Source organism: Canis aureus, chromosome 32, assembly GCF_053574225.1.
Source record: "Canis aureus isolate CA01 chromosome 32, VMU_Caureus_v.1.0, whole genome shotgun sequence".
Classification (NCBI taxonomy): domain Eukaryota; kingdom Metazoa; phylum Chordata; class Mammalia; order Carnivora; family Canidae; genus Canis; species Canis aureus.
This window is the reverse complement of record NC_135642.1, coordinates 25,765,379-25,783,995: the sequence shown is the minus strand read 5'-3', so window position 1 is coordinate 25,783,995 and position 18,617 is coordinate 25,765,379. Positions and strand designations below refer to the sequence as shown.

Here is an 18,617-nt window from a genome sequence, read left to right as displayed (position 1 = left end):
AGTGGTTCAAGCACTGTTTGTTGAAAAGATCATCCTTTCTCTTGAATTTCTCTTGCAACTTTGTAAAAAAGGAGTTGACATATTTGTTTTGGTTTATTTTTGTACTCTTTCTTCTGTTCCACTGATCTATGACTCTGTCCTTTTGCCAATTTTGCCATAGTTCCTTGATTACTATAGCTTTATCATAATTCTTGAAATTGTGTTTTTAAATAAAGTAGAGCAAATCCTACAGTTTTGGTTCCTTTTTTTCAAAATTGGGACGCCTGGGTGGCTCAGTGGTTGAGCATCTGCCTTCAGCTCAGGGTGTGATCCCAGGATCCGGGATCGAGTCCCACATTGGGCTCCCTGCATGGAGCCTGCATCTCCCTCTGCCTGTGTCTCTGCCTCTCTCTCTTTCTTTGTCTCTCATGAATAAATAAATAAACCTTTAAAAAAAACAAAAAAACAAAAACAAAATTGTTTTAGCTATTCTAGTTCCTTTACCTTTCCATTAAGATTTTATAATAGGATGTAGCTTTTTATTCTACATGTAAGGACAGGTGTGGCCTGGGAAAATTTCCTGTCTTTAGTCAATGCCACTTCTTTTTTTCATATATTTTGTACCCAACCTTCTTAACATCTGCTGGCTACTTAATATATTTATGCCACTTTCAGGCTTAATAGTTCCCTGCTCCAGACTTGACAAGACCCTTTAGACCAAGGATAATTTGACTGTCTGCATTCTTTTTCATAAACATGGTATCTGCTGGCTAAATCTGGTCTAAGTCCCAGCACATTCTTGTGCTTTATGATACATATGTTTAAGCACAGGTCTAAGAATGTCGTTGCCTCCTTGTATACTAGAACTCAAACATACAATCTAATGATGCTGTAAATACTTAGTGTAAGAAATTTTTGACTGATTTTTAAAAAGACTTATTCATTTATTTTAAAGAAAGAGAGAGAGCAGCCGGGAGGGGCAGAGGGAGAGGGAGAGAGAGTCTTAAGCAAACTTCGTGCTGAGCATGAAGCCTGATGTAGGACTTGATCCCATGACTGTTGAGATCATGACCTGAACTGAACTGAGGAGTCGGACAGTCAGCTAACTGCACCACCCAGGCACCTTTTCACTGATTTTAAGTCACTCATAGTCCAATTATAAGTCTTCTAACTTCACACAAAGAACATTGCCATCATAACTAACTGTGAGTTAATTTCATTTTAGTAGATATTTCATGATGGGCAGTTATATCTAAAGCATTATGACTTTTTGGCCTGCTGAAATTACTAATTTCTGGCTTTTTAGCTCCTTGTATGTTTTAGGAGACAGATGTCAACTTAATCATACTTGTTCTTTTGTGTGTATATGCATTGGAAGGGGTACCAAAAAGTGGAACAGTAGGAAAAGTCTACTAAAAAGAGTCCTCTGTTTAATAATTAAGCCTCAGCCTTAGTAAGTTTGCCATTGAAAATTATGGATAGCTTGGAACATATCATTAGATTAAGATCATCAATGTTGGGTCTTTTTATTTTTTTTTTTTTATTTTTTATTTTTTTTTTTTAAAGATTTTATTTATTTATTCATGATAGTCACACAGAGAGAGACAGAGAGGCAGAGACACAGGCAGAGGGAGAAGCAGGCTCCATGCACCGGGAGCCCGATGTGGGATTCGATCCCGGGTCTCCAGGATCACGCCCCGGGCCAAAGGCAGGCGCCAAACCGCTGCGCCACCCAGGGATCCCAGTGTTGGGTCTTTTTAAAAGGCTACAGCGGCTATAGCTGGACCAGTAATTTCTTTTAGCTCCATGAATCTTACATTTTCAAGTTCAAAGATGGATCAGGGCATACTGAACTGTGCCTCTGGAAAGGTTCTTTAGAAGTGGAAAGTATGACAGTGATGGCTGAGAAGAACACTACTATTTTTTTCTTTTTTAAAAATCAGCCTTATTGATATATAGTACACATGTTATTCAATTCACCCACTTCAAGTATATAGTGAAAAAATATTTTTATATTCATTTGGGGCACCCATCACCACAGTCTGATTTGGGGACATGTTCATATTCCCTAAGAGAAAGCTTGGTTGCCAATAAGCAACCATGGTTGTGGGCCTGCATCTCTCTCACACCCAGCCCTAAGCAACTGGGCCCATTCTTTGCAGCTCAGCACCCAGCCTGGGTGGCAGAGTCAATGAATGAATGGAGAAGAGCACTACCATTGTGAGTATGAGGACAGAGAGAGCTTACTTTTGACAAGTCATACAGCTCATTTATGACAGAACTTGGAAAAAATACAGGTCCCTGACCTTAGTTCAGCCCTGTTTCTCAATTTGCTTTGCTTTCTGCCTCATAGCTAAGGTCCGTTCGTACCCCCAGGTGTAGGATATATAAAACACTCACGCCTGTAATCTTACTCCCTACTCAAAAGAACCTGTAAGGTAGATGGCACTACCTCAAAGGAGGTACTGATCTATGTGTGGTGTTTAAAAGTCATTTAAAAATTTTTATTTAGGGATCCCTGGGTGGCTCAGCGGTTAGTGCCTGCCTTTGGCCCAGGGCGTGATCCTGGAGTCCCGGGATCGAGTCCCACGTCGGGCTCCCGGCATGGAGCCTGCTTCTCCTTCTGCCTGTGTCTCTGCCCCTCTCTATCTCTTTCTATGTCTATCATGAATAAATAAATAAAATCTTTAAAAAAATTTTTTTAATTTAAATTTAACTAATTAACATATAACATATTATTGGTTTCAGAGGTAGAGGTCATTTGATATATCCATCTTATATAATACTCAGTGCTTATTACATCATGTGCCCTCTTTAATGCCCATGACCCAGTTAGTCTGTCTCCTCCACCTCTCCTCCAGTGACCCTCACTTTGTTTTCTATGATTAAGAGTCTCTTATGGTTTGTCTCCTCTCTGATTTCATCTTGTTTTATTTTTTTCTCTCTTCCCCTTGACCCTCTATTTTGTTTCTTAAATTCCATATATAAGTGAGATCATATGATAATTGTCTTCTCTGATTGACTTTATTTCACTTAGTATAATATCTTCAAGTTCCATCCATGTTGTTGCAAATGGCAAGATTTCTTTTGGATGGCTGTGTATAGTCCATTGTGTGTGTGTGTGTGTGTGTGTGTGTGTGTGTGTATACCACATCTTCTTCATCCATTCACCTGTCAGTGGACATCTGGGCTCTTTGTGTAGTTTGGCTATTGTGGACATTGTGGCTATAAACATTGGGGTGCAGGTGCTCCTTCAGATCACTATGTTTGTATCTTTGGGGTAAATACCCAGTGGTGCAATTGTTGGGTCATAGGGTAGCTGTATTTTCAACTTCTTGAGGAACCTCCATACTATTTTTCTAGAGTGGCTGTACCACGTTGCATTCCCAACAATAGTGTGAGAAGGTTCTATGTGTGTTAAAGGTAGTGAGAAAGTGAGCCAAGACCACAACTTAGAGCTCCTGACTCCATGATCTCTCTTTGTACCACAACTACCTCTGTGTCAGAGATTTAACTTCCAGGAGGACAACATACACTGCTGGAATAATAGTGTGGTGGAAGGTACTTTGAGACCATGAAATTCATTCAAACTTCCATTTAATTTGGAATCTTTTACCATATTCTTTAAGGTGAAAAATAAGCAGCAACTTTTACATTAATTTTTCTGCTAACTAATGTTTATTTTTTAAAATTTATTTATTTATTTATTTATTTATTTATTTATTTATTTATGATAGTCACAGAGAGAGAGAGAGAGGCAGAGACACAGGCAAAGGGAGAAGCAGGCTCCATGCACCGGGAGCCTGATGTGGGATTCAATCCCGGGTCTCCAGGATCGCGCCCTGGGCCAAGGGCAGGCACTAAACCGCTGCGCCACCCAGGGATCCCTGTTTATTTTTTTAAAGATTTTTATTTATTTATTCATGAGAGACAGAAAGAGAGAGAGAGAGAGGCAGAGACACAGGCAGAGGGAGAAGCAGGCTCCATGCCAATGTGGGACTCCATCCCTGGACTCCAAGATCACGCCCCAGGCTGAAGGCAGGCGCTAAACTGCTGAGCCACCCAGGGATCCCCTAACAAATGTTTATTACATATTTATAGTAGCTACCTACATACACATTCACTTATTCAATAAACCAATCAATAAAATTTCCTGCCTCAATCTTGCTTCTCTCCTAAAGTATCCTTTCCTATAACTAAAAATGTTTTTTTTTTAGTTCTTTTGAGCTATTTTTTTTAGTTCTTTTGAGCTACTTTTAAGTTTATCAAAGAGGTAAAATGTCTTTGCTTAATTTTTTTTTTTCTTTTTTCGTAGTCCTGTGCACTAATCTTTTGCTTTACTCTGCATCAACATTGGCCGGTGCCAATCTATTAAGCCCAGGATTGTTGTCAAGTGCTAGCTCTTAGATGTCTGCTAAAAAGAGCTTTGGTTGGCCTGTTCATATTTTATTAAGAATAAAAGCAGTCATAAGAGTGAATTCTGACTCTCTAGTTGAATCATTATGAAACAGTTGTCAGTATAATTTTGTATCTTTTTTTCACTTAGCATATCACAGACTTTTTCCTGTGTATAACATAGTCATTTTAAGTGCTCTGAGTTCCATTAGTTGACGATATAATAGCATCATTAGGCATTGTTTTGGTTATACATTAAGCTTCTTTGATATTGGACTGTCAATAGCAATGTATTATGAAAATGTTTGTTAACTTGCACTGTTGGAACATTTGCCACTAAGTTCTGGTCATACTGATTCTACATTCCAAACATCTCTATTCTGTCCCCGTGTCTCTATCCCCAGTCACTTCTTCAGTCCAGGCCATACTGTTCCAGAATGTCTTCCAGAGACAAAGGAATATGGATATTTGGGAAGAGAGAGTGAGAGAGCTCAGAAAGGAAGAAACTAGTAATGAGAAAGTGATGCAAGAGAATGGGAATAATAAATGAAATAGGGGCCCAGAGATGGTTTTTAGGGATGGGATTAAGAGTATCAGGAGAAGGCTAACCTTGGCACAGATTGGAATGGTTACTTCTTCCTCAGAACCAGGAATGAAGGGAGAGAAACAAGGTGAAGAGGGAGAGATTTTTAGGTGTTAAGGGAGAAAATTTATGTCCAATAAAATAATAGAAATAGTTAAAAATCACTGAATGTCTTTAATGTTATGGGCACTATGCTAAGTGCTCTCATGCGTTTACCTTCTGTAATCCATAAAAAACCTTCTTAAGAACTCTATTTTACATAACAATATTTTTTTAAAGATTTTATTTATTTATTCATGAGACACACAGAGAGAGAGGCAGAGACATAGGCAGAGACATAGGCAGAGAGAGAAGCAGGCTCCATGCAGGGAGCCTAATGTGGGACTCGATCCTTGGACTCTAGGATCACACCCTGGGCCAAAGGCAGTCACTCAACCGCTGAGCCACCCAGGTGTCCCAACATAATGACATTTTAAAAAATAATCCCTACACCCAACAGCTCAAATTTAACAATCCCCAGATCAAGAGTGGCATGTTCTACTGACTGAGTGAGCCAGGCACCCCTACATAACCACATATATTTAAGAAGAGTAATTTGCTGAGGGTTATACAGTTGGGAGTGGTATAGCCAAAATTACCATAACTTCTCAGGGAGATGAGAGAGTTTTCTGTTGCAAATGGGAAGGAGATGGTAAGGTGGTTCAAGCAGGATATTAACTTGACTAGAAGTCAGATAATAAACCACTTATAAAATAACTATGTTATGCTTGGTATAGCTGAATAAAGAGTTTGACATCTGTCATGTGTTACATTATTTCTCTTAAGGAAGTGATTTTTTTTTATAAAATCATTTTTTAAAAAGTACACATAGTTTCTTGCCTAGACTTAAGGATATAATAAATTTTAAATTTCTGTTTGAAACTTGTTCCTTGGCTGGTTTTTACCTCAGTAGGCAAAGCATCAGGGTGACTGAGGGTTACCTGATCAGGTTTTTATCTCAGTATGGTAATGCCTCAATTACCCTAATGCTTTGATTAAGTGATGAATTGGGTCTCTCTACTTCCTATTCACTTGCAAGTCAGTCTCCAAGTTTGAAGACTCAAAGTGAATTGGACCTGGAGGTAAGAACTCACAACTATGTTTCGATCAGTAGTCTAGAACAGACAAATGCATAATTTGAAAGACCAGTGTCATAGAAATAAACTTGAAGCTGTGTGAAGGACTCTGGAATTGTACACATGGGAGAGTCTGAGATAGAAATCTCCCTGTATTCTTCATGAGCTTGCACATTTCCTCAGAGCTACTGATCAGTGACTTAGATGGAAATAGCACAGGGGCTCTGGAATGTGACTAGTGGCCATGTTCCCCTGCTGTTTAGGACTCCCCAAGGAGTGGGTGGAGTCTCGGACCATCTGAGGACTCTAGAACCCTGGCTGATCCACAGCATTAGAACCACTGGTGTAAACCCTGCAACAAGGTTGTGACTGCCTGAAGTATTTCCTGTTTCATGAAAGAATACTTTAAATTCAATTTACAAAAGAAAGTGATGTTCTTCTTAAACTAGGGAATAATCTGTGAACTTCTTTTGTTTGTTTATTTTTTGCTCCATCCTTTGTGAACTTAAATTATTGAAAGGCTTTTTCATTTCAGACTGTGTTTCCATAATTTTTAGTTCGTTTTAAAACCCACATGTACTAAGTATTCTTTTTTATTCATTGCAACCTTTCTAAAGAAACATGAATGGCACATTAGTTTAATATTGTAGTCCAGCATTTCCAGTATAGAAATATACATATATGTTGCTTTCTGATCAAATAAAGATTTGGAGAACATTTTCCTCTTAGCGTCTTTGATCCTTTTTTTTCCTGACTATAAATCATAGAAGCAAATGATTAAGTAGACAGGTGGAAAGAAGGAAGTCACAAATAAAATAGGCACTTACATTTATTATGTTTGCAAGGTTGTTTTTGAGGATGGTGCATGTTTCTTGAGACCTTGTTTCTTACCTATTTTATAGAGCTTTGGCCTCTTAACAGCACTGCTTTAATGACTTCTTGTGGGGCTCTTGGTTTATGTTAGCACTGCTTGTGGAGGGAAGAAAGAGGTCAGGTTTCACGAGGAGGCTATAGTCTTGTAAAATCATACCTAACTGGCAGAAACAAAGTCCATATTAAGGAGAAAGCCAAGATTTGCATAAGAACATAAGAGATGTTTTGCTATTTAATGCCCCCCTTAAAAAAATCAAAATTAATCCTGAAAACAATATTGTACTGTATGATAACTTAAACTTAAGTAAAAATTTAAAAAATAAAATTTAAAAAGGTGAGGAAAAATTCAAAATAGAAAGATATTTGCTGGAAAACAAGTTTAAGGCTCTGATGATAGAGATATGCATATTTGTGTGCTATTCTAAACTTTCTAAGTTTTCATGTAAAATTCTATACAATTTTTTGTTGTTTTTGAAAAATACCTATTCAGATATTCTTTTTCTAGTAATTCTCAGATTGAGGGCACTGGTTGGGGAGACACTCAAGCATCCATAGCTCATGGTGATGTCAACCCAAAGAATGAGAAGTTTAAAGTACTAAAAAGAAGGCCAATAAAATTAAAAGTGAGAGATTTAATCACGTAGTGGAGCAACAGTAGAAAATTTATATAGACAGACTTTTCATTCCATAACCCATGTAAGCATATAAAATTTACTTTTAAATATTATTTTTTCTTGGTTATGTATATTATAGGAAAAATATAAGTACAAAAAATGTCACACATAATTATAACCCTAGAGAGCTGAACTTAATTACCTGTCTTCTTGTAATTTATCCCCTATTATTTCATCACTGAAGTATTTTATCCTCTCCAAATAATTTATCTGTACGCATGAAAAATGGGAAAATTATTTGTTTCTCCCCATTTTATGTTCTTTTACATAAAGCCTACATAGTCTGGCTTGGTAGAAAAGAAGAATTTTAAATCTTAGAATACCTCTGCCTTTGTTAGGGCTGTAAAGTTTATTTTTACTGCATAATGGTCACTAACATCCTTTGTTTGCCTTTCTGCAAGTCATCATTCTGAAAGTAAAAGCAGTGATTCATAGCAGGGCATCTCATTGCTGTTACTGCCTCCAGCACCACTAGTAGGTAGGTTTGCTAGGTGATAGGCAGTGCCTGAGCACATGCTCATGCTATTCTGTGTGTATATGTGTACATATATGTAGATGTGTGTATCATTTAGTATTTTTACAATATCCTTATAAGATATTATCCCCTACTGAGGGATACTGAGACCTGAGGTTGAGTAACTTCTCAAGGGCACACAGCACCTGAACATGAGTCCAAAACTGTGGTTTTAACCCAGGGCTATAGATTGTAATATTTGCATTCTTTCTTTTAAAGATCTTGTTTACTTATTTGAGAGAGAGAGAGAGCGCGTGCGCGGTGTGCGAGTGCACCAGTGGTGGGGGATGGGCAGAGGGTGAGGGAGAAGCAGACTCTGGGGGTGGGAGGAGGTAGGGAGAGGGAGAAGCAGACTCCCTGATGAACAGGGAGCCTAACATGGGGCTCAATCCCAGGACCCTGGGATTCTGGGACTCCCAATCCGAGCCCAAGGCAGACACTTAACTGACCAAGCCACTCAGGTGCCCCTAATATCTGCACTCTTAAATGCAAGGATGTACTGCTGTACTGACCCCCTCTATCTGCCTAAATTATGCCCTGTAGTTTATTGGATTTTATTCCTGATTTTATTTAAACCAACTTAGGCTCAGGTTTTTGCCTTAGTCCTCTACTTCAATTTTCTAATACCTTAACTTCTATCATCAAGAAATGAGAGTAAGTTAAATTGGAAGAACAGTAAATACTGTGCTTCCCAAACTCATCCCAGCAGAGTCTAAGAAGTAAGAACTTCTTTTCTCTGCTAATTTTACATGTTATACATTGCTATTTTTATAGGCTGCTGTTCTAAAACCTCAAGGATGTCTTTCTTCAACTCTTAATGACAGCCTGATACTTGAACCACCTGAACCCATGAAAAAAAATCAAGATGGATAGATATTTGAGGTTTATATTATTAATCCCTAGCTTTTTACTTTGTAAATTTTACAGTGTCCCAGTCTTCCTTCATATATCTGATTTCTTCTCATCCTGAGGAAATCAGAGTCTGTAATAGTGATTCACCAGTCTGTGTGAGCTCTTCTTTTGCATTCCCTGCGCAGGCACCATACTGTACCCCAACCTTCCAGGTACATAGGTCAGAAACCTCAGCCTTTTGGATCCTTCCCTCTCTTTTCCTTGAACACCTCGTGGCCAAATCATGCTGTTTGGTGTACTTCATCTCTTATATGTGCCCTCCCTTCCATTCCATAATCTTCTGCATCATTTAGATCCACAACCGGTCTCTCGTCTACTGTTCTAATAGGCTTTTAAATGGTCTCCCTACCTTTAAGTGTTCCCTAGGGATTTGGCTTTCTGATGATCAAATGTATGGAGCTTAGAACTAGGAGAATAATAATATAGGAAGAGCTAGCACTTCCATTAGGTAAACTGTTTTTCAAATAGATGTCTTAATGTTTTAAAGATTTTGTTCATTTAATTAGCGGGAGAGAGAAAGAGCAAGTGGAGAGAGGGACAGAGGAAGAGGGAGAGAAAGAATCTGAAGCAGACTCCACACTCAACACGGAGCCCAACATGAGGCTCAATCCCATGACCCAAGATCATGACCTGAGCCAAAATCAGGGGTTGGATGCTCAATTGACAGAACCACCCAGACACCCCTCAAATAGATTTATATATATATATATATATATATATATATATATATATATATTTGATTTCTAAATAAATATTAGACTGAGATAATATGATTTAATTTACATACATTCCAGTCTCTCTTATCTTTAATGAGTTCCTAGAGATAGAGGTATTCCTGCTTGTGATAATAGCCTTCGCTTCAGGTCCTAGTATGCAGGAGTTTAAAGGTGTTACTGTGTTTTGAAAATTTACAATTTCTAAAAAAGATTTTATTTATTTATGAGAGATACACAGAGAGAGGCAGAGACATAGGCAGAGGGAGAAGCAGGCTTCCTGCAGGGAGCCTGAGGGGGACTTGATCCCAGGACCCCAGGATCACAACCAGAGCCAAAGGTAGATGCTCAACTACTGAGCCACCCAAGCATCCTGAAATTTAGGATTTTAACACATATTCTTATCCAACTGGAAAGTCAATGCATATTAACTTGTACCAGAGCAGTAGAGTTACTTGGATGTAGAACCAGAAATTTTTATCTTCAACAGGAGCTTGGGGATCTCAAACTTTTACTCATGAAAGAATTCATATAGAGTCTCTGGAGATTGCCTGGATTTAGATCCCAGCCTCACTACTCACTAGCTGCAGAACTTTGAGTAAGGTGCTTAATTTCCTTGTGCTTCAGTTTCTTCAGTTGAAATTTGGGGTAATAATAGTTGTGTAATTTAAATAAATTGGAAAATATAATACACTTAAAGCACTGCCTGGCAATAAAATATGTTAAGCTATTGTTATTTCTATCATTAAAAACAACCTCTAAAAATACACAAGTATTGGATATAGCTTTTTCATAATACTCAGTATTTCGTAATACTCAGTATTTTTTCTTGAAAGCACTTGTCACAGTTTGAAGTTACATGCTTGCATAGTAATTTAGTTAAATGCCTTTCTGTATCACTAGACAAAGATTCCTGAGGGTAGCACCTCTGTTAGTTTTGTTCATTATTGAATCCTTGACACCTGGAATATACTAGACACTGAATGAATATTTATTGAATGAATAAACTTAGAAGAAGTTACTTTAGCCTAATTTTTTTCAAAAGTTAATATAATTAAAATCCATTTCTGGGCTGGGGAGATAGTTAATCTGGCCCATTATTTATGAATAATTGTATCACTTAAAGCCTGCCAGCATGAGTAAACCACAACCTAAATGAATGATGTGATTATACAGGTAATGCGATTGATATTGTGTGACTTGTGAAACTAAATGCTTGTGTCATAGTTATACTGTATATCTCTAATAGAGATATTAAGTGTTTTTAAAATATACTTGAGTGACTTTTTAAATACTGCTTCATGTTTACCATATAAACTATTTGGAGTAATTGATGTCAAAATACTTTTTCTTTTTGCAAAAAAATAAACCTGTTTATTGAGAGTGTACTCAGCCAAGAAGAATGAAAAATATGTAGTTGGCATAAAGAAAGCTATTTGTTCCTTTTGATGTAGCAAGGATATATACATTCAATTTTACTTATAATGAGGCTAAGCAGTTTAAAGACTTAGAAGGAGGGGTTGCTAAGGCACAGTGCTTTTTGACATTTAAAATCGGAATCACATTTTTTGTGAGATTATTCCTTTTTTGGTTTTAGCAGTAATGGGTTGACCTATGGAAGCCTTTGAATTAATAGACAGACGCAGCTTGGGAGCTCTGTACGGCTATATCCAATACTTGTGTATTTTTAGAGGTTGTTTTTGAAGTGTGGAAGAAAACAAATGGGAATAAGAAGACCAGATAAGACACTTTTATAGTGATTCCAGTGAGAGACATTGGGAGAGGAAGACAGGAGTGGACTTGACATGTGTTTAGGAGTTAACATTAGTGGGAACAAGTGAATGAGAGTGCAGAAGAAGGAGTTAACAGTGTCTAGCTCAGGTGAGTATCTGGATAGTCATGTGACAAACAAGTAAAGACACAGGCTTGGAGGAAATAAAATGATTTCATTTTGGACTTGTTGAGTTGGAAGTACCTTTTATAAGGTGATGGTGCAGGTGAAAATGTGCAGTAGCACATTGGAGCCAGGAGTATGATGTTCTGGGGCTGGTGACCTAAGCTGGAGATGTATTTTAGGGCATCAACAGCAAGAGATGGATGTCATTGAAAACTGAATGTGGATAAGGTAACCCAAAAAATAATCTGGAGGGAAAAGAAAGAATCTTTGGAAGGAAGAGCAGAGGAGGAGGGAGCGCCCTTGAAAAGGGAAACTGGAAGGAGGAATCAGAGAAATAGATAAGAAAGTGTGTAAGAAATAAGAGTGTGCAATGTCATTGACACTGTTTCAATAAGATAATAGGGGAAGAAGGCAGATGTTTGAGGTATAAAGTCAGAGAGGAAGAAAGGGAGGCAACTAGAATGAACTACTTTTTAGAAAAGTTTTAATGCCTTCAGGAAGAGAGAAGGTAGATAGCTGCTAGAGGGATAACATGCCATAAAAAGAGGTCTGAAGTTTTGTTCTTGTATTTTGAGGTTTGGAGAAAATCACTTTTATCTGCTGAGAGAAGGATCTAGAAGAAGAATTTGAATATGCAGGAAAGAGAGAGAGAGAGAGAGAAAGATAACTGGCAGATACATCAGGTTCTCCGAGGTGAGGAAAGAGAATGGGGTTGGTTCTCCAGATGGAGGAGTTATGGACAGAAGGATGGCAACTTAATTTTATTTGTTGAATCATAAATGCCTTTTTTTCTTTAGTCTCAGAGGCACTGAGGAGAGCCTCAAGGGGTATCTGGCTTGGTCTTCTTTAGGAAAAATGATTTTGCAAGCAGGTTGAATTTTCAAGAGACGAGAAAATAAAAATGCTAAATATAAAGGTATTTGGGGGATTAAAAAAATCTTTATACTTGCTTGAGACCTTGCTGAGAACCAGAGTGTGGTCAAGAAATACCTTACTTGTTGGATGTGTTAACTAACTAACCTTTTTGTAATTATTTCCCTGTATATACATGTATCAAATAATCATGTTGTACACAATGTTATTCGTCATTCTCAACCCAGCAAAGCTGTGGAGGGAGGAAAGAAACTATAATAGTGATTGCCTGGGACTGGAGTTAAGTAGGGGATGGGAAAATTCAGGAATGGTAACTAGAGGATATGGAGTTTGTTTTTGGAATGATGGAAATATTCTAAAATAGATTCTGAAGATGGTTGCAGACTCTGAATATACAAAAAAAAACCCCATTGAATTGTACTCTTTAAATGAGTGAATTGTACAGGATATAATTTATATGCTATGTGATTATATCTCTTTTTTTAAAGATTTTATTTATTCATGAGAGATACAGAGAGAGAGGCAGAGACATAGGCAGAGGGAGAAGCAGGCTCCCTGCAGGAAGCTCGATGTGGGACTGGATCCCAGGACCCTGAGAATCACACCTTGAGGCAAAGGCAGACACTCAAACACTGAGCCACCCAGGTGCCCCATGATTATATCTCAATAGTTGTCCTTTCCCCTGTCCCCAAAAGAAATACCCTTACTGGGTCAGAGGATATATCCATTTACCTCTTATGTCTTGGAGTTTTCTGACTCCAGAGTTCTAGTACATTTGACCCAAAATACAAAGTTAGTTCCATTTTCAAAATAAAAATTTTAGAGGTTTCATAGATTTATGCATCTGGCAAGGGGATGGGGAGGAGCAGGAAGCTTCTCAAAAAAAAAAAAAAAGATTCAGAAAGATGATTTTGTTTAATTGGTTAGATGAAGTTTATGGTTTTAGAAAACAACACTCAGGTGCCTAAGTGGTTAGAAGGAAATTACTCAAGGCAAAAGTGATTATCTTTATTCTCAATAATTACATTTATTTTTAAAGTCATATAAAGAGCCCTCAATTACTGGTTTATTTAATCTTCATAAAAATCCTTTAATAGTGGGGGACCAGATTTTTGTCTCTAAAGATAATGCCACTGAAATATTGAGGACCATTTGGAATTTTACAAACAAAAAAATAATACTAAAAAACATTATTCTCCTCTTAAGATGAGAAATATTTGTACCTGGGAAACTCCCTACATTTCTAGTTACTGTGTTTAAAGACCTAATGTAATTGGAGGAAAAAGTTTGTAAGTTCAACAAATGTTTTAGCGCTGAGTCTGTGCCATTTACTGTCTTAAGGGATCCTGCAAAGAATATGACCCATTACTAGCCTTTAAGGAGCTCATACTGTGGAAGGGGAGGAAAAAATGTGAAGGAGTGGTTTTAATTCTGTGGGATAAAAGTAGCAGTGGGGGTCTGTAGTGTACAGAATTTGTAGAGAAAAGGATCAGCCCAAAGATTGGGACAAGCAAACCAGGTGCTAAAAAATAAATGATAAGATTTCACCAGGTGGACAGAGGGACCTAGGATATTTGAGAGAGAAGGATATGCTCATATAATGCTTAGGGGTGTGAAATATCATGGTATATTCAGAGAATTATAAGTAGTTCAGGGCTCATGGAACATAACTGTAAGTGATTGAGGCAAGAGAGTAATTAATTTGCAGGGACTAATTAATCAGCCACACAAATCAAATTTTATTTTTTGACTATCACTCTGGAGGTAACTTTGCTGGTAGGAGAGATACCACCTAAGAGGTGCCTACTAGACTTCAGGCAGGAGAGGATAGAGGCCTGGATCAAAGAGGGGACTATTAGGGATGGGGAGAAGTCAGAGATGAGAAAAAGATAGGAGATAAAACATACTGAGTCAGGTGCTTGATTTATTGGGGTGATGGAAGAAGTGAGATAGATAGGGCTGAAGGAACAACTGCTTTATGAAGAAAAATTATACTATATTAGATATTTTGGTCTAGAGTGGTAAAGACTGGAGAATAAGATTAATTTCTCACTTTGAAATCTGTAAATTGAATATAGGTTGGATTAGGAATGACAACCAGAACTAAAACTCACATCTTCATACATGAACAAAGTAAATAGAGGATCAATAAGAGAAATTAATGCTTCATAAATCAGGCATATCTCCTTCTGCATTAAGTCTGTTGCAGTATCATCCATCATGTAGTTTGTGGAAAACACTGTACACTTGAAAAATAAGAGTGAAAAAGGCAGATGATGGTGATTGTGAAAATGGTTTTGACTTTGTTATCCACTGACGATAGCAGTTTGAGAACCACTGTTCTTAAGGAAGCAGAAATTTTTAGTTACATACACACATAAAGTATTACTCTACCCCTACTTTGTTTTTTGGAAGTAGATGCTCCTACAAATATTTCACCATTTGTCCTAGACCTTTAAAGTCTTATGATGTATTTACAGATTGATGAAGCTAAGTCTCAGGCAGAATGTGTCGTCTTCTGTCACTCTTTACCCTTCCCAGTCTAACTAAGCATAAGTCATGTAGACCTTATTCCCTCTGCTTTTCTTTGTAACTTCTCGCTTTGTTGATAAACGGTAAAGCCATATGAAATTTTTGAACTGGAGTCTGCGGAGGAGGAGTAAGACCATTATTGAGGCCCTTTCTTTATTCTGAAAGACAGTAGAGGGAAGGAAAACCACAGTGTTACCTAGAATCTGGGCTCTATCAAAATATAAAATGGACACTGATGACTAGCTCCTGGAGGTGTGCCTAGAATGAGAAAGAAGAATTCTCTCTAGAAATATCAACACTTCAAGATTTATCTCCACTTGGGAAATACATGAGTCTAAAAATAGTCTCTTGAGTCTTCTACCTTTTATTCATCAGGCACATACACCATTTGTCTTCGTTCTCTCCTTTCTCATTCAGCTCCATCAATACCAACCTCATTTGACTCCAAACAGAGCAACATATCTGTGTCCAGGGAGAACCAACTCTTTATTTCCATTGAGATATCTGTAGAATCTCACCATTCTCACTGCCACCACCCAGTTCTGTCATTCCTATTTAAACAGCCTGCTGGTCTTTTGACTTAAGGCTCTCCTTTTCTCACTCTATCCTGTGTATACATGCCTGATTGATTTCTCCCAAACATTGTTATTATCAGGACTACTATTGTCCTTTCCTCAAACATTTCAGTGATGTCTTAATTTGTGCCATAGCACAAATCTGCTTTATCTCTATTCTTTTTCTACTTTTCCATGGTCTCTTAATCTGAAATATTCTACAGTAGTTAGTCCTGGCTGTTTCCTTAAAATCCTGTGAACATAGGCTACATGTTTCTTCTGTGCTTGCTTTAACTTTATTCCCTTCACCTAGAATGTCTTCTTTTCCCCTTCTATCTAAATCCCAACTGAGTCTTCAAAACTTAATTCAAAACCAATCCCTATAAATGGTTTTTACTTGTCTAATCTTTCTTTCTCAATTTCCCTCTTCTCTGAAATATGGCAGGATTTGTAGCTTGTACCACACAAAAAAGGTATGTGATTACATTCCATTATTGTTTATTGTGTTAATTTATTTTCTCCAAATAGGTTCTAAATAACTTATTTAGAATTTCATCCTGAGAAAGACCAGATTCCCTGAGCTAGGCAACTGTCAGTGGTTTTTCCAAAATTATTGCCTAAATTATCTTTGTACTAGTTAAGTTGGGTTGGTCTTATATCTGGGCTGGTGAACTTGGAGTTCAAGTCTGGTAAATAATATCTATCATGATATTATTTCCAAGTATAGTATAGTATAATAGTACCTGTACTTATTCTAAATTTGTCAAACTTTATCTTATAGCTATTTCTGCATTTGAAGTTCAACCAATTTCTACTGAGGTCCAAGAAGGTGGAGTTGCTAGATTTGCATGCAAGATTTCCTCAAACCCTCCTGCAGTCATAACATGGGAATTAAATCGGACAACTCTACCTGTAACTATGGACAGGTAAGTGCAGCTTTTGTCTTTGGAGATAATGCAGGAGTTTGAAGGTGTCAGGAGACTTATAGGGCGAAAGACCATTATGGAGCTATTTTCATTTACATTAGCTATTACCAACTTCTTAAAGACATTTCAAACTTAGGGAAAGAATTAGATCATCATGATGTCTCTGGCACATGGGGAATAATTTCTGTTTCTTGGTTTAGATCAAAATTCAAATACCCTATTTTACTAATTTATTGCTTTCCTCAAACATCTTTTACAACCAGAGGACCACCTGAACACCTGCTTTGTAGACCAAGGATTTAGGAAACCAAATTAGATCTTCACTGCTGGCAATAGCAGGATTTCTCATGTGCTCTGGTAGCTGCCCACTCTCTCTCCACCTTCCACTTCAGTCTCCTCTTGGCTACACACACACACACACACACACACACACACGCGCGCAAACACATCCCTAGTGCTCTGAAGGTGTTGAGGTTTAAGGATCAAGAACTTACTGGCAACTTCATAAAGTTTGATTTCTGTCCTAATAAGTAGCAGTATTCCAAAGTAGGTAAAAATCATTTCAAAATGGTCAGGTACTGAGATGGAAGAAGTTATTTAAGAAAGTGTTTTTTGTTTTTTGGGTTTTTTTTTTTAAACATACATCTAAGTGTATTTTGGAGAATACTTCTGTATTAATGGACAAGAAATCAGGATTTGGAAAAATCATACGAAGCTCTGGACCACCAGTTATATAGCTATAATGGCAAGTGTAACTGTGTATAAAATTGGACTGGAAGATTTCACGAACCACCTACTGCATAGTTATGTGTGTTTTAGAGAGCTGTAGTGACCCAAATGAAAACAGTTGAATCAAGCTAATATTTTAAATGGTCTTTAATATATTGCATATGGCACTCTAAAAAGGTTGAATATATTAATTATAGAATACATGCTAAACTAAGGTATAAAATCTACTACAAAGAAGTTAATCATCTTTCTTCTCATAACAGGATAACTGCCCTACCAACAGGAGTATTACAGATCTATGATGTTGGCCAAAAAGATGCTGGAAATTATCGTTGTGTTGCTGCTACTGTAGCCCACAGACGTAAAAGTGTAGAAGCCTCTCTAACAGTGATTCCAGGTACCACACAGGAGTGATTTCAATTTTTATTGGCCCAGCTATTAATTTTTCTTCTGTATGTCATAAAATAGTATTTTAATTTCAGTTAGATTGTTGTAATCTAGTTGGAAATGGTCATTTTTTTAAATCCCTATTAGGCACCACTTCTTTCATAGGCCTGCTTGTTTTATGTTATGTCAACATGTTTTAAGGAAGAATGAAAATTTGTTTTGTGAATAAAGATATATTTTCTTCCAGTTTGGTATTTTTTTTTGTTTGTTGTTTTAAGAAAAATTATAATTTGCATTTATAAAAATGATACATGCTTATTATAAAGAGTGATATCTATAAAAGTAAAAAAAAAATAAAAATTTTTACATTTAAACAATGTAAAAAACCATAGATAGAAGTTTAAAAATATTCCCAATTCCAATACCCAGAAATTATCGTTGTTTACATTAACATAATTTTCTATATTTTGCCATACATGAATGTAGTTAGAAGGGAAACTAGCTAAAGAGATGAATATGAAGAAAGAAATACTTATTTTATTAAAATGGAATTGTACATAGATGCTAGTTTTTTTATTTTAATTTTTAAACAATTTACATTTACTTGAATATAGTGGAAGAAAATCTGGACTAAAGACATTGTTGAACTTCATATGAATGTTTATTTTTTACAAGATCCCCAAAAGATCCTTGAAGGTTAACAAATCTCTTTGGAAATTATTGAAAAACTGAAATTACATTTTTAATACTGTGTTTTAATATCAGGTAGTATCTGTTAGTTTACTGGTATGAAAGATTAAAGACAGAAGCACTCCTACCTACTGTCATATAAATTCTTAACAAGATTACCGAAAGGATTAAGTGAATGTTTGAGCCTCAATTAAAAGTGAATGATATGGAAACAACCTAAATGTCCATCAACTGAAGAATGGATAAATAAAATGTGTCCTATCCATGTAAT

General features: G+C 36.9%; 1 protein-coding gene across 1 annotated transcript in view; it reads left to right on the top strand.

Annotated features, from left to right (window-relative positions):
- Window positions 1–18,617, top strand: part of PRTG (protogenin) — a 126,605-nt gene that overhangs the window by 41,691 nt on the left and 66,297 nt on the right. Inside the window, exons 3-4 of the mRNA XM_077881187.1 lie at window positions 16,396–16,540; window positions 17,533–17,666. Coding sequence (XP_077737313.1) covers window positions 16,396–16,540; window positions 17,533–17,666 — 279 coding nt within the window. The remainder of the gene's footprint in view (window positions 1–16,395; window positions 16,541–17,532; window positions 17,667–18,617) is intronic.